At 41.8% G+C, this 17,364-nt stretch overlaps 1 protein-coding gene across 4 annotated transcripts in view; it reads left to right on the top strand.

Moving 5' to 3' along the window:
• The window catches only part of stxbp1a (syntaxin binding protein 1a), a 40,479-nt gene that overhangs the window by 17,231 nt on the left and 5,884 nt on the right, over positions 1-17,364 (top strand). The window contains exons 15-21 of one of the 4 annotated variants that reach the window (XR_003295028.2): positions 362-471; positions 997-1,098; positions 1,513-1,598; positions 3,210-3,364; positions 4,604-4,761; positions 8,346-9,580; positions 16,531-16,741. Coding sequence is in view for 2 of the 4 variants with exons in the window: in XM_026297025.1 (XP_026152810.1) it covers positions 362-471; positions 997-1,098; positions 1,513-1,598; positions 3,210-3,364; positions 4,604-4,713 (563 nt within the window). In the remaining 2 variants the exon portion in view is untranslated. Of the gene's footprint in view, positions 1-361; positions 472-996; positions 1,099-1,512; positions 1,599-3,209; positions 3,365-4,603; positions 4,762-8,345; positions 10,044-16,530; positions 16,742-17,364 lie in introns of those variants that run through there. The other 3 variants (XR_003295029.2, XM_026297025.1, XM_033325467.1) reach the window with 3 other exon arrangements.

Raw genomic sequence — 17,364 nt, 5'->3', positions numbered from 1 at the left:
CAAGACAGATATGTGAACCCAAAATACCATGTGAAGTGTCCAAATATACACAATGTTAAACCTTCATAAAGAGGAGGTGGACAACCCGTCCAACACAAGCTTGTTTCACATCTCATCAAGACAGAAAAAAAGTACAGAAACGAGGCGTGTAAGACTTCTATGATCCAGTGATAACAACCAAAGGTTGAGTTTTACGGAAGTGATTTTATTTTTGTACATTCAAGATGAGAAACATGCGTTCCCCTTCATCCCAGAACAGACTGACCATATTGAAACTAAACATACAATTGGTACATTTTTTATAAGATATGGCTTGTGTGTGTGTGTGTGTGTGTGTGTGTGTGTGTGTGTGTGTGATTAGGCATTACGGAAGAGAACTTGAACAAGCTGATCCAGCATGCTCAGATCCCTCCAGAGGACAGTGAGATTATCACCAACATGGCTCACCTGGGCGTCCCCATCATCACAGATGTAAGATGCAATTTTTTTAATTTGCAAACAAGCAACATTTTCAAGAAAACGACCCAAATCAGACAGTACAAGCACTTACGCTTCAGAAGTCTGAGCTTTCATCCAAAACATGAATGCACCATCTTCAAACACTTTGTCACTCAACAGTAACATAACCTTGTCAGAAAATAAAGGTGACTAAGTACGACTATAATGGATTACCTCGAGCAAGGGTTTTTGCAAGATACATTATTTGTTATACTAAAATCAGTGGTTGTCGGTATCAAAGAAAACAACCCCAAAAAAGATTCTGACATGACATGTAGCATTCGTTTACACTGAGCAGTGCTTCAGTGCTGTGGTTACTAAGTGCATGACAGGATTGTGGTAGATGAATATGAAAGACACCTAGGTGATTATAATTATTAATGCACTTTCTATGTTCGTCCTGAATGTTGCTCTTTGCTTCTAGAGTACTTTGTGTTTTAGAAGAGTAAATCTGACACCTGACCGTTCTCCCTCATTGTCTGTTTTTTCTGTCATCAGTCCACCCTCCGCCGAGGAAAGAAATTGGACAGGAAGGAGCGAGTGAGCGAGCAGACCTATCAGCTGTCCCGCTGGACACCACTGGTCAAGGACATCATGGAGGTGTGTTTGCAGGAAAAGGAGGCCTTGTTTAGCCTGTTATCCAGCAGCTATATTGGGAGATTCCAACTTTCAGTATCCAAAACATTTTCATTGTAGATGTGCTTATTTTGATCATCTAGCAGTCCTGAATTGGGAACCCCAGATCAACACAGTAATTCATGCAAGAGTTATTTACCTTTGAATCGAGATACTGTACCACAGCCACACACATCTGTATTACCAGCCTGTTATCTACTACATTTACCCCCTTATTTATGCAAAGTCAATCCTCTGATGGACATCCATGATAGAGCCTCACATGGTTGCTAAGAGACGGGACGTAACAGTGAAGCCCCTATTGAAACGCGTTTGTGTGTCTGTACTAGGCAGACAATATTGCTGACAAATGTGTTTTGTCTTTTTGTCCCTCTGCAGGATGCTATTGATGATAAGCTGGACACCAAGCACTACCCCTACATCTCCACCCGCTCCTCTGCCTCCTTCAGCACCACTGCAGTCAGGTACACACACACATACGTATGCATGTATATGTGCATAGCAGTATTGGATCAAATGTAATTTGGGAAAGCAGATGACACTAACCGATCAGTGCTTGAGAGCAGGGAGGTGACACTGATGAATGCAGGAGGCAAAACAAGCGCTCCTTTTGTATATTTACTACTATTTACTATTTTGTATTGTTTTATCGATGAAGAACATCAATACAGACGCAGACAAGAAGCATCCATTTTGAGAATGATTACTCTGCATTTTTTCAAATTATGGATTCATAAAAATTTTTACCCTCACAGCAGATGAAATAGTTTATTCAATTTCAGTAAGGGAAAAAAAACTGCAAAATTGGACTTGTGTGTATTAGTATATCATCAAACTGGATGAAAAAAAAGTCTTTTAATAGACAAAGTACCAAGACAGTCACTACTGAATTGGACTGTCTCATCAAATAATGGATATCAGTTTGAATGTCAGTGCTGGTACCATAATTTTAAGCAGCCTCACATGGACACAAGTGATCAATGTTTCCGCATTGTGCTTACATGCAAATATGTGTGTTTGTCTATGGAGGGAGTGGTGAGGCCACAGTGAGCCCCACTAATCTCTACAATCCAGTCTGTGTGGAGGCTGGTGGTGGGTATTGATTTAGCATCAGATCCTCAGATCCTATTACAAATTGACCTGCCTCATTTGCTGTCCCTCCTCCACTGACACAGACACAGCCCGGTTGAGGATGATGTTAGAATGCATGTTGGTTAGTCCGATGAAAGCTAGGAGAGGAGAGGGGAGGGAGAGAAGAGGAAAGAGGATCTCAGTGCACCCATGGGAAGTCCTCAGGCAGTCTAGGCCTATAGCAGTATAACTAAGGGGTGGCTCAGGGTCACCTGAGCACAGCCCTTACTATACGTTTTGTCAAAAAGGAAAGTTTTAAGTCTAACCTTAAAAGTATAGAGGGTGTCTGCCTCCCATTCTACTTTTGGAAACTCTGGGGCCTGCCACAAGTAGACCCACAAGTAGACCTGCACTCTGAGAACGAAGTGCTCTATTGGGACTTTTATAAGGTCTTAAAGGTATGAAGTAGCTTGATCATGAAGGGCTTTGTATGTGAGGAAACAGATTTTAAATTATATTCTGGATTTTACAGGGAGGAATGAAGAGAAGCCAATATAGGAGATATATGCTCTCTCACCCCCGAGCACTGTTGCCTCTCAGCAAGAAGGTTCCTGGTTTGAAACCCGTCAGGGACCTTCCTGTGTGGAGTTTGCATGTTCTCCCTGTGCTTGTGTGGGTTTTCTCCAGGTACTCTGGTTTCCTCCCACAGTCCAAAAACATGTATGTCAGGTTGATTGGTGACTCTAAATTGCCCATAGGAGTGAGTGTGAGTGTGTGAGGTTGTTTGTCTCTATGTGGCCCTGTGATGGACTGGGGACCTGTCCAGGGTGGACCCCTGCCTTTCACCCAAAGAGTGCTGGGATAGGCTCCAGCTGATCCCTGGGACTTTGGTTAGGCCCTTGGTATAGATAATGGATGGATGGATGATCTCTTTTACTAGTTCCTGTCAGAACTGTTCTGAACATAAAAATAATATAATCCTGTTTTGCTTTCTGCTCTGACAGTGCTCGGTATGGCCACTGGCACAAGAATAAGACACCTGGAGAGTACCGCACTGGACCACGTGTCATGGTCTTTATCATCGGAGGTGTGTCCTTTAGTGAGATGCGCTGCGCCTATGAGGTCACTCAGGCCAATGGGAAGTGGGAAGCCGTCATTGGTGAGTAGTGCAACAGGGGGCACCACTGAGTGCAGACAGAGACCAAGACGTTTTCATGTTAAGTCTGTGGACATGGCTACTCAAAGATACACCCACCTCAGTCTAAACCACAGATTGGATGTACCTCTGAGTGGACATGTTTTAGACAAAGTGTAAAAGCTGATAAAAGCTGCACCCTAACTCAAGGACCATGTCCTCTGTGTAAGGCCGTACCAACAGATGTAAGTTCAGTTTGGCATACAGCTAAAAAAAAATAAAGATGGAGGGGAGAAGAAAAATGGAGGGCATCAACCACAGGAGGTAAACTCTGAGGACAAGGTGAAACCTCTCAGAATCTAATGTTTTTTGTTTTTTCAAAGCATGAGGTAGATGAATAAAGTTTATCAGTTGACTTTTTGTCACTATATGTAATGTAATGCACTACTGAAACTAAGCTGCATCTACTGCAGTGGAAGGTTCATGATAAGGGAGGTCAGTTTGATTTATACAAACTTACGGAAAAAAGGTCATCATTGACAAAAAGAAAAAAACACCACTGGCAAACTAGAAATACAATAAAAGAATATAATAGTTTAACAAACCTATGCGAGCTCCTACTGTTTTACATAAACTGTGGCTAAATACACCTTGACTTTTTTAAATACTGGGTGACGAATCGTGAGTGTAGTTTCAGGTTTTGCAGACAGAACTAATTTCAACACAACACAGTTCATGTATTACAGCGGAATTTCTTTTTTGACTTTCATGCACCCAAATCATAAAAACCACATCTTTGCAACACCAATTTCACAACAATCACACTGAAGTTGAAGTTAGCTATGCATAGCTACTACCTGCCTATTGTGTGTAATGTGCTTAGTTGAAATAGCCCTTTATGTTATTCCCCTCTGTACTGTTTATTTGATGTCTTGCAGCTTTGCCAGCTGGTCTGTGTTAAAAATGAGAAAGTGTCCTGTTTGTTTCTGTTGTGCTCTGCTTCAGCTGTTGTCTTTAAAAACAACTGTTGTCTTTAAATTGCAGCCACGCCATGTCTTTTTCTATCTGTGCGTCCCAGTTTATGTTTCTGAAACATGGCGAGAGTGTGTGTCTGTATGTGTGAAGTGTTAGTTGGCTGGGTGTGTCTCTGTGTCTGTGTATGACAGCTTGTTTGTTTTAATCCTTTTGTTTTTGGAGAGAGTGGGATAGGGGCGTGCCATGTGCTGAGAGATGAGTGGTGAAGCCGCCTCTGTTCCTCCACAGGTTCCACCCACATGCTCACCCCCACCAAATTCTTATCGGACCTGCAGCACCCTGACTTCCGAGAGTCCACTAGGGTGTCCTTTGAGGACGCAGACCCCTCAGCCGAGTGAGGCAGAGACAGATTGGGAGGGAGGGAGAGAGAAATCACACTGAAAAAAGTAAAGGCAGCCGCACAAAGAAGCCCTTTCTGAACCTTCACAGCACAAGGGCTTCCTCCATGATCCTTCTTCTTTGAACACTCAGTACTATTTTCTGTAACTCCACCCTCCTCCTCCCCGTGTCCTTCAGGGATGGGCACCCCCGACCTTTCCTCACTGCATGGACTGCACCATCAGGTTCCACTCGCTATATGCTGACAGTTAGCCAGTCAGAGTGGGACTCCTACTGTCCAGTCAGGTGCAATGTCTCTGCTAAGCCCACAGGAAGGCTAAACCCAGATGTCCAGACTTCATTGCATTTGCAGACTCCTAGACTTAATGTTCTGGATATACTTACTGTAATTTACTGTAATTTTTTTAACTTGCAAGTATGCTGATAAGCTACTCGCATCATGTAGAAACAAACCCTAGCTATGTAATGCTATAGAAAATTATTCACTAAAAACACAATAATGTTTCAGCCTCATTAAACATGATTTGCTGATGGTCAGCATATCATGGTATCTGTACCCTGGGGTCCTGTCTGCAGGTCAGTAGGGTGGACCTAAGCAAAGTCTGCTAAGACGTGGCCATGCCTGAGGGGGTTGTGAACCCATCCCTGCTGCCTCCTCCCATCATCTCAGCTGGGTGGATTAAATCGCCCTTCAACAGCCACCCAAAGGCCCTTTGAGCCTGTTGAACACTCACTTCAGATTTAATCTACCCCCGAGATCCATTTTTACCAGTTTTTTCCTGTGTGATTATTTTTCAAATTAACCATTTGCAGAGACAATCCCTTTGATTTGTTACTGGTTTCTTTCAGGACAGGTTCTTGAGTTGATGTTGGATTTGAAAGAAGGATTCTCTCTTATTTTTCCTTTTTTTCACTCCCAGTCCCCTGATTCGTTCTCATCACTTTCTCTCAGCCCACCATCATATGCTCACATGACTCAGGGCTCATCTGCAGAGGGTGCTGGATAATAATAACTGATCATCCAGAAAACTTCTACAGGACACTGACACACAGGGCACTTTGGTGGCAATGAAAAGGCAGACAATAAAATGTTTTTGTGGAATTCAGCCCAAAAATTGCCCTGTGTGTCACTGCCTGTATGATCCCTCTCTGCTCACAGTCTGAGAATGTAGCATTGTACCACCTGATATGCTTTAGCACCCTAACTAAAAATAACGATGCCACACATTTCAAGCAATCCCCCTCCCTTATTGTAGGACACACTTCATGTCTTCCAGAACTTAGCCTTTACACCAGTCACTTGCAGAGTGTTTGTTTCTCTATGTATGGGACCACAAACCACATTATTCATCCAGAGGAACCTGTGTAAAGCTAGAACACAATCACAGAGCAGATACCTCTGCCTAGGCCCAACAGGCCTTTAAACTTATTTGAATCATACAAGATATTCAACCTTTTTAAACAAACATCTTTAAACATGCTTAAAGCAGTGCATGTAAAGAGATCAAAGTTTTTCTTTATTCCTTTGCTCAAAAGTCGTAAACATTTTTTTTATAAAACTGTTTTTAAAAAGGCCACATAGTGATGCTATCTACACCAAAAACTGAGCAGTTCTTCCCTCCACTGGATTTCATGACCTCTGTCAGTATTTTTCCTGCTATCAAACTAATGTTTGGGAGCATTCAAAACCCCACCTCCTTGGCAGATGTAGGAAATACTTGTAATACGTATTTGCATTTCCAAGACCATACACCTTATTCCCTGTCCATGTAGTTTCCCTCTGAGCTTACTTGTATATCCACTTTGCCATTTAAAGCTGGATTTATACCCATGAAGACACAGCAGTGTAGTCCTGGGCACCTATCTCATTTCTGACTAATCCGCTAAAGCGATATCGTTTACAAACCAACTTTTGGTTTTATGGTTTCCTCAGTAAGCAGCTCTCACCATAAGCAGTATGGGTACTCTCCCCACATACTGCTGCATTCAACACCTCCTGAGCAAAATGGCCATCACTTACTAAAACAATTATTTGTTTTTGTTGCTATTTTGGTCCCAACCTAGCCATGTACAATAATTTAGTGCCGTCAAGCACTAATGTCATGGTGTTGTGTTTCTGGGGCAAAAAGGCCCCCAAAGCTGCGTGTTTGGGAAACAGCAAGAGAAGCAGGTGAGGCCAGTCCAACCACACTGAACCCCCACCCACAACACTTGACAACCCCCATCCCTGCTTCACCATAACAACCCAACTCAAGATGGGTGCGCCTCCTTCTCTTCTGTTTTTAACTTCCACTTCCTGTTCTGGATCTTCATAGGATCAGGTTGAGTTGCAATTGTAGGTGATGGTCAGAAGCTGAATGTCTGAATTAAAGCAGCTAATCAGACAAAAAGGAAAGAAACATGCAGCTTTGCAACAGAAACAAACCAATGTACAGTAGGCCAAATACTGTCGATATAACAAGTGTGTGGAGTAAATCAAATAGTCTCTCTGTCATGGTGTTTATGATGAAGAGTCTGCAACGACAACGACTAATTCATTTAAGTCTGAGAATGAAGCAACAACAAAATTTGGCTAAATGTTTGGTTTACTCCAGTCAGCACCTTTCCAGCTTAACAATGTGTGAAATGTGTCTTCAGCTGTCACAAGAGTTCATCCTTGTGTTTCTAGAGTTACAGAGTTTCACATTTTCATTCATGGACCATAGATCTAACTCTGGTTTTGGAGTTCATGACACGTAGAGAAGGTCTGCTTTTGTCTTTAGTGCTGTGTCTGTTTTTTTGTTTTCCTCAGAAGTGTCTTTCAGCTGTCTGCATGCCCTTTAATTAAAGGATTATATAATCACGCGTGTATTCTTACTGGCTGGCTGCACTGTGTAGGGAGCTTTGGTGCCACAGCTTGTCCGCTACCTCGTCTGCTGCTTTTAGGTCACTGAGTCATAACAGTCGTGTGTGGCCTGCACTAACCTGTGTGCTTCCATAATGTTCAGCTGCATGTGATTTAACGCAGAGTTGTGAGTTTATGTCGGCCGTGTGTTTATAGAGTAAGGGAGTGGTAGCCAGCTGAGCAAGTTAACATGGTACTTTATGCAGGCCAATCAAAGTGAAAACTTTCCAAATGTAAAACATATTTAGAAATAAATAAAGTAAAAGTAGTAAAAAATTTATAAATTCAAATAATAAAAAAAATCCAAATTTCACTTGAAGTTATCTGTAGTGATCTTTCATACATCATATCTCTTTATTTGAGGTTGTGCTGCTTTTAGATTGGGTTTAAGGTGCAGGTTGACAAAATTCTATACATTAATGTCTAAAATGATGTTGAAAACTGACTGAGGCCAGAGATTGGGAAATATAGACCGTTTTACCAGACAGATAAGCTCTTTTTACCTCTTCCTTTGAATGCCAAATACTTAAAGCAATTACCTGTGGTGGTACTTTAAAAATCTTTGATACATCACCCATCGCTCAGTGTTCCTGGCTTTACTTTCGACATTATACCTTCATCAACAGTAGGCATTCATAGCAAGAGCTGAAAACACATTTTCATTCATTTTTTTCACAACCGTCCAGATCTAATGCTCTGTGTGTGTGTGTATGTGTGTGTGTGTGTGTTTCATGTGTGCGTCTCCAGGATCGACCAGCATCTTCACCCCCACCAGCCTGCTGGAGCAACTCAAGGCCATGAACAAACCAGACGAGGAAGTAACAAGCTAAAATCTCTCTCCTCCCAACCTTAACCCCCCACCCCCATCTCTCCATCTTACCTTCGTATCCTTCCCTAAAGCCCTACCCATTAATTGTGTATGCATCTTGCTTGAGAAGAAAAAAAAGACATCTTAGATGATGAAAAAATATATGTTGTATCAAAGAATAAAATTGTTGCAAGTATTCTCATGTTTTACAATGGATGCAACTAAATCAACTTATTTAAAAAGGTTTAAATATCAGAACAGAAGGCCATGTGAAACTGAAAGTACCAAAATGTAATATTGTATGCTATGAAACTGCTAGAATGTGTACAAGGTTGGCATTTAGTCTTGTTTGTTCCTTTGGGTTACCTCCTTAGCGTGACCTTTATTGGAAGTGGGTAGAGGAGGGATGTGCAGTTTGAGAGGTTGATGTTGTAAAATATATCATATCAGTCAACATGCAATATACAGATAGAAACATTTATTTCTTCCCAGAGGAGCCGCCCCTGCCCGTTTGAGATGTTCATATTCAGTAGCATGCTTGGACTTGTGTGGATTGTTAATGTGTTTGTATCCAGTGAGGATGTTCTGGGAGCTGCAGAGTTAGCATTTAGCTTTTTCCTAAAATGTTTGAAATCTTTGTTTCGAGTATCAAAAAGCATAAAAACATGCTTTGAGACTTTTCAAACCTCTCCTCTAGTACCAGCCAGCCCTCAGTGGGCCAAAGATATGGTGATGTAAATCTAATAATTATACTCAGATATGTTTTATTGTTTTCTGTATTATGTCTAAAAATAAAGTGGATAAAAGAGGCTATTAGAAACACCTCAGCCTGATGGGGGTTATATTTAATGAGATTATTACTTTAAAAACTACAAACAGTGAAAATGAAATTGATGATTGGAGAGAGGAGGAACTTCCGTTTGTAACTGGCGCGTGCCGTAGTTATTCCGGTTGAAAAAGAAGAAGAAGAAGAAAAAACAGCGGTAGCAACAAGAAGTTGTCTTTCCAGATATGTTTTGACAGAAATCTAACTTTGGCGCATGTTTTGCCAACTGGCAGTGTGGGGGTGCCACAGGAGTGGTTGTGGAAGTTTCCAAACCTGTTTTTATGAAGCTCTGGAGGTGTGTCCAGGCGGGGCTCGTCAGCAGCTTCCCGCCTCTCTAAGCCTCGGCAGGTGAGTGTTCGGTGCTGAAAACTTGATTCGGTTTAGGTGATGTGCTCGGTTAAAAGCGCTTAGTGGAGCTGACGATGGGAGGAGAGCTCTGTAAAAAGCAAAGTAATGACTCACCCCTCTCCGGCTGCCTACACTGTATAGTAACGTTACTTATACTTGCCATAACCTTTTCCTTTCTCCAGAGAAACTTCCTGTTTTAATGTCAAAAGGCCGCTGCTTGCTGATATTTAATGACTAATCTTACAAAGGGCCGGTTGTATTTCAGTATTGTATTCCTGTCAGATTAATGATGTTTCATTGGGCCATGCACTCAGTAGTGTTGTGTATCTGCCATATGTTGCCGTTTTAGCGTCTCATTGTTGACTGGTGATATTTCTGACTGTGAAATAGTGATACCTTTCCTTTAAAAAGCACCAATGTGAAGCCGCCGTGTTTGTGATGTTTTAGCTGTAGCTGTTAGTGGGAAAAAAAAATACTATCTATTTTCTTTGTCTGTTTCCTCTGGTGCAATGTAAAACCCTCCAATGGTGAATGGCTTTGCAGAATTACCCTTTTCACGTTAATCCCCCCCCCCCTTGCCCTGTCCTGACCAAACAACTTGTATATTGCACTATAATGCGTTTTCTGTGATGCAAACGCTTGACTTTGTGTTCTTTTTTTAATTATAATTTGCAGTTGTATAGGGTTTATTCTCTCAAATCAGTCGATTTGTATCAGAATTATTTATCTGAGAAAAGAAATATGAAACATTAGTCTGTCCTGAAATTGTTTAACTTATTGGGATTGTATGTTTGCGAGTGTTGAAGCACAAACAATATTTCCATGTGTACCTAATATGTACTAAGGCTGTCTAATAAATTGGCTTCCATTATAATGAAGACTCAACTCTTTTTTTAAAGAACACTTAAGAAAAGATATGAGGAGCACAGTGACACTAGATGTCTGTTTTACCTTTTATTTGGCTGCTTAGAGACAAGTGAAATGATTCCCTGAAAAAAGGTTAAAAAAAAACATGCAGTTTGAGAAATAATGGTACAAAAGTTAAAAAGGATTAGATACTAAGCATACAGCACTTGCAACTGAATACACGTAAAACCAGTCAGGTACAGCAAATTTGCACTTCTGGATCATGCACATTTGCAAGCTTATGATAAAATGCTATTCAAAATGTGTAGCTTACAAATTAGCTTTAACAACAAAGAAGAGGGCTAATTTTGAGGATATTCAGAGTGTCAGATGCTTGGTGGCCACACAACTACATTCATTTTATTTTCAAAATGAGTGATAGACAACAAAATAGACTGTGGTTCATAATCTACAGTAGTATATACAGTATTTACAGCAAAATGTAGCCACACCAAAAACATACATTATGTACAATAGCATAATCCTTCAAACTAGAAAACAAAGATAGTCACATGCAATATCTGCTCTGAGGGCAGTAATGAAAGCATGTGTAGTATTAAGATAAACTTTATTCATCCCTGAAGGAAAATTCAGGTAGTATATCAGGTATTAGTAGTTCAAAAATACTCGAGTATTAACTTGACTACTGCCATGGTCTGTGTACATTTCAGCTGTTTGATATCACCACTAAAACAATTTTGGCCCCAATCGTTCATCAGCACTAGTTACCGTTATAGAAAATCATGGTGGCTGCACCGGAGGTGGCGAGTTGCTTGCAAAAAACAGGTTCAGTATAAAAGTTCCCAAAGACCAAAAATCTTCATCATAAAATCATGAGTACTTCAAATGATCAAAGAACAAGAAAAAGAGGTTTTGCATACAGTGAAAAGTGCTGTGGGCATACCAAAGCAAGAGAGCGTTGCTGCCCATGTAATGTAGATATTGAGAAGAAAATGTGAGGGGAATTAACTGGTTACCAAAAAAGAACAACCAGGCATCAGTGAGTGATGTGGACAGAGGCCACGAACTTAACAAGTTCTTCAACAGGTTTGACACTGTGGTAAATATACTTTCTGCCCCAGCCTGTGCAGCCATTAGTTTTACCAAACTAAAACATGTGGCAAGTGTGCTTTTATGCTGCAGCCTGCTGGGGCAGACTAGTATGTCAGTAGGCAGCTTAGTAGTATAGTCATGAAAAGTATACATGATTGTAGTATGTCATAAAAAATGCTGAGCATAGTGTTCTCTTAAAAATACACCCCTTAATATGTCAAGAAAAATACAAATTATTATAGTAGGTCATGAAAAATGTGCCCTAGTATAGTAGGCCACGAAGAATGCCAAAGTATGTCATTAAAGAAGTGCTTAATTAATATATACACCGATCAGCCATAACATGTTGACTCACTGTGCATCCTCTGTGAATCTGCTGCCAATCAGGCCCAATGTGTGTCTTGCTAATGTCGAGGACAAAATAATCTCCAAGTGTATAGAATGTATAAAAAAAAAAAAAAAAAGGTAGGCTACTGTTTGTATATGTCCATACACTTCACATGCACTATTATTGTTGAACAAAATATGCATGCAATGAATGAATGGATGGGTGGATGAATGAAACTCAATGGACTAAGTTTACCAGAAAAGTAGACCAGAAAAATATGTCCCAATAATTTCATTAGTTCCACTTTTTGCGCAAGATGTTTAGTGGTGGTCAAGCTCCAAACTGTCCTTGCAGCAAACCGTCCACAGACTAAACAGCTTCTGTCAAAGCATGCAATAATAAGAACTAAATGGATAATTATCTTGCTCCTGATTAATAATAATGGGATAGTATTATCACTAAGGTCTCATCTTCTACTTGAGTATCTTTTGGGAATAGTCCATTGCACCTCTGCTGTCATTTTGTCCTTTTAGTTTTTCTATCTCTTTTCAGAGCACCAGACTTGTGTGACAGGCTATTTTTACTGGAGGTGTGGATAGGCACTGGGTAGATGTCAAATTTTGACTTTGCAGTTGCCTGATGGACCAAACCTGTTTCAACCAAAGAAAATTAGAAAGATAAAAATAAACTTTTATGTGACTCACAACCAGTAGGCTACTATATTAAGTTTTCACTTTTGACAAATTATACTAGCAGATTATTTAAAAGTTAGTGGGCCATTTTGGGCCCTTCCTTTACACAGGGTCTGGAACAACTGAAACTGACCCAATGCTCCCCCCATGTCAGCAATCCTGTTCGTGTGCGTATGTGTGCGTGCTGTACATTTTGGAATATGAGGGCCATATGAAACTGGCAGCATTACATTTTTTGCTTTAAAAAATTATGAACATTCATTACATATTTTTCACATTTATTGTGGATTATATTGGTAGCTGACAGCCATTTAAAAAATGATCACATTCTCATATGTACACACATATACACACACACAGTAGAGTAGGATCCGACAATACAAACTCTTCTCAGAAACAAAGAACAACAGAAATTTGAAACAATGGAAGAATCTATGATAGGGAATACACCACGTAATCTGGAGAGGCAGGGAAACACTTGACTTTTCAAGTGCGTTCAACACTATTTCACCCCACCTGCTCACTGCAGAGCTGCAGGAAATAGAAGTTCCCACAAACATGGTGGAGTGGATCAAAGACTACCTCACTGGACGGCCACAGTTTGTTCACTTAGATGGCTGTGTATCTGATGTGGTGATGAGCAGCACCGGTGTACCCCAAGGAACTGTACTGGCACCATTCCTGTTTACACTCTACACATCAGACTTCCTAAAAAAGATAAACTAAACTAAAAAAGATATACGTTTCTGTGGCAACAGCATCTATACAAGGAAACAACTGTTCGCTCTCAAGAGAACAAGTCTGCTTCTTGGTATAAAACCTGAAATCCAAGACCTGAAGAGGCGAAGAAGGGGCTGCAGAGCAGGAGTGAAGCATCGAGAAAAATGTAGGAGATTCAAACCATTTCTCCCAACAATTATGGGGAATGTGAGGTCACTGCAATAAAGTGGATGAACTTTCTGCTTTAGCTAGCAGCCAGCAAGAGTACAGAGAGTGTAGCTTGGTTTGCTTCACCGAGACCTGGCTGCATGAAAATATACCAGACAGCTCGCTTGAACTGCCTGGGTTCTCACTAGTGCGAGCCTACAGAGGGAAACAAAGCGGCAAGAAAAGAGGAGGTGGTCTCGCTGTTTTGGTTAACTCCAAATGGCGCAACCCTGGACATGTAACAGTGAAGGACTGCATCTGCACTCCAGAAATTGAGTTGTTGGTGGTTGGACTGAGGCCATACTACCTGCCCTGTGAATTTTCACATGCCATTGTTGTGACTGTTTACATTCCTCCATCAGCTGCAGCACAGAGTGCATGTCACATCATCCACAGTTGTCACTAGTCTCCAGAGAAAACATCCTAGCGCCCTTATAGCAATTCATGAAGATTTTAACCATGTCAATATTTCAGGAACTCTGACCAACTTCAAACAGTATGTGGACTGTGCAACACGAGAAAATAAGAATCTTGATCTCCTTTATACCAATGTGAAGGAGGCATACAGCTCTTCAGCCCTCCCCCCACTTGGTAGATCAGACCACAACTTAATATATCTAGTACCAACATACAAGCCCGTAGTAAGACAACAGTCTGCTACCAAGAGGTATGTGAAGGTTTGGTCAAAGGAGGCTGAGGAGGCCTTGCAGGAGTGCTTTAGGGTTACAAACTGGGACCTTTTCATGGATGCTCATGGTGAGGACATCAAAGGCATCTCTCACTGCATCACAGACTACATCCACTTCTGTGAGGACAATGTTGTTCCATCCAAAAAAGTTCATTGTTTCCCCAATAATAAGCCATGGATATAAAAGGACGTTAAAGGCCTCCTCAACAAGAAGAAGAGGGCGTTCATGGCAAGAGAGAAGGAGGAATTCCAGGCTGTGCAGAAGGAACTCAAGAGGAAGCTGAGTAGCAAAGCAGATCTACAGAGAGAGTAGAGCACAAGTTGAGACAGAATAATATCAAAGAGTTGTGGAATGGGATGAAAATAATGACTGGCTATAAGAAGTCACACACTGCTGTGGAAGAGACTCAAAGTTTGCTAATGAACTTAACCTGTTCTTCAATAGATTTGACACCACCTCTGCTTCTTACTCTGACCAAGTGTCTTCACACACCATCCCTACTCCCTCCACCACCTTAGCTGATGCCTTGGGGTCTCTTCACATCCCTCCACCCAACATCTCTGCCAATGCTGCCTCCCCATTTCCCACTGATACCATCTCCTCTCTCAGCAGCCATACAACATTGAAGTATACCTCACCTTCAATACCTCCTCCCCTGTCCTCACCATCTGATTCCTCATCAACACAATACACAGGCCCAGCCTTTTCCACAGAACGGGGGAGGAAGGAACTGTCCAAACTAAAGACAAACAAAGCAAAAGGACCAGATGAGATCAACCCTAGAGTACTTAAGGTGTGTGCTGGACAGCTTGCAGAGGTTTTTCAGCAACTCTTCAACCTCTCTCTGAGGCTCAAAAAGGTGCCTACGTTATGGAAAACTTCCTGTATTGTCCCATTTAAAAAAAAGAGGCCTTCCCAAAATAAAGAGGCCTTCCCAGTTTCCTTAGTGACTTCAGACCAGTAGCACTAACATCACATGTCATGAAAGTGTTTGAGAGACTGGTCCTGCAACACCTAAAGTCTCAAGTGTCTGAATTTCTGGACCCCCTGCAGTTTGCATATCGGGAACACATTGGAGTGGAGGATGCCATCATCTTAATGCACAGAGCATACTCCCATCTGGAGAGGCAGGGCAACACTGTGAGAGTCACGTTCTTTGACTTTTCAAGTGCTTTCAACACTATTCAGCCCCACCTGCTCACTGCAAAGCTGCAGGAAATAGAAGTCCCCGCAGACATGGTGGACTGGATCAAAGACTACCTCACTGGACGGCCACAGTTTGTTCACTTTGATGGCTGCGTATCTGATGTGGTGATGAGCAACACCGGTGCACCTCAAGGAACTGTACTAGCACCATTCCTGTTTACACTCTACACCTCAGACCTCCGTTACAACTCAGGAACCTGTCACCTCCAGAAGTTCTCTGATGACTCCTCAGTCGTTGGATGCATCAATAATGATAACAATGAGGAATACAGACACTTGATAAAAAGCTTTGTTGATTCGTGTAACAACAACTGTCTAAAGCTCAATATCAAAAAAAACAGAGAACTGGTGGTGGACTTAAGGAGGAGCAGAAAGACCCCAGTCCCTGACTCTATCCTTGGAGACGAAGTAGAGATTGTGGACTCATACAAATATCTTGGAGTCCACATTAACAACTGAACTGGTCAAACAATACAGATGCACTCTTCAAGAAAGGACAGAGCAGACTGTTCTTCCTCAGGAGACTCTGTTCCTTTGGCGTGTGCAACAAGCTACTGAATATGTTTTATCAGTCTATAGTAGCAAGTGCACTGTTCTTTGCAGTTGTGTGCTGGGGAGGCAGCATCAAGGCTGGTGAGGCCAACAGACTAAAAAAGTTGATCATGAAGGCAAAATCTGTTGTTGGACTGGAACTGGACAGTCTGGAGGCTGTGGCAGAGAGGAGGATGGGGGACAAAATCAACTCCATACTGGACAATTCTGCCCACCCACTTCATGAGGAACTGTGGGCTGAATGGGAAGTTCATTCAGCCACAGACTAATTCCTCCTAAAGCCAAGACTGAGACTTTCAGGAAGTCTTTTGTGTCCATGGCCATAAGACTCTATAATTCCACAATATAAACAAAAACGCACACACACACCACATACAAACACATGCGTGTGTAATGAACTTCCCACCATTCAGAATGAACTTCATTCAGAATGGTGGGAAGTTCATTCAGCTCACACACACACACACACACACACACACACACACACACACACACACACACACACACACACACACACACACACACACACACACACACACAAAGGCTGTAACAATTGAATTAATAAATTCTTCTTCTTCTTAATACTTTTTACTACAGTGTCCTGGAGGAACAAATAAGGAATGAGATTAAGGACAGTGAGGCAAGGCTCACCAGGAGTCATACTGAGGGGAGAGTCAACCTGGATATCCATGAGGATTTGCTAGCTGACTTCCTCGATGAGAAGGAGCAGATGCAGAAGACAATCTGTCACCTGAGCGCTCTGCTAGGAGAAGCCGTAGCAAAAGTGAACTCTTCCAAGAGTTACATAAAAAACTTAACAATGAGCTGACAAAGTCCAGGAAAAGTGAGCAGCAAACCAACAGCAGCCAGGACCTGCAGCTCAAATTTGTGAATAGATCATGAATTGCTGCTCTGAAGGAAGCTGAGCAACAGTTAAAGACCGAACGTGCCCAATGGGAGGATGACAAACTGTCCCTTAAAGCACATGTGGCAATATACCAAAGCCGCTTTCTGTCCCAGCTGAAGATCTATAATCAGGACAAAAGCAGGTTTGAGACTGCTCTAAAAACAGCCAACGATCAGCTTCAGAGTGAACATCTTCAGTGGCTGCAGGAGAAAACCTCCCTGCTGGAAGAGCTGGAGAAATTCAAAGCCTCTAGTCTGAATCACCTGCAGGAGAAAAATAAAGTGATTGCTGCTCTGAAGGAAGCAGAGCAACAGTTGAGACTAAACCAAGTTTGAGACTGCTCTAAAAACCGCAAATGATCAGCTGCAGAATCAACATCTTCAGGGGCAGCAGGAGAAGAACCAGCTGATGACTGCTCTGGAGGAGGCACAGCAACAGTTAAAGTCCAGACAGCTCCAGTGGCAGCAAGACAAGCTTTACCTCCAGGCGGGGCTGGAAACACCCTAAAACGTGGTGGTAAAAGG

The sequence above is a fragment of the Mastacembelus armatus genome, chromosome 12 (genome assembly GCF_900324485.2).
Source record: "Mastacembelus armatus chromosome 12, fMasArm1.2, whole genome shotgun sequence".
In the NCBI taxonomy this organism is placed as follows: Eukaryota; Metazoa; Chordata; class Actinopteri; order Synbranchiformes; family Mastacembelidae; genus Mastacembelus; species Mastacembelus armatus.
This window is presented reverse-complemented; position numbering and strand designations above follow the sequence as displayed.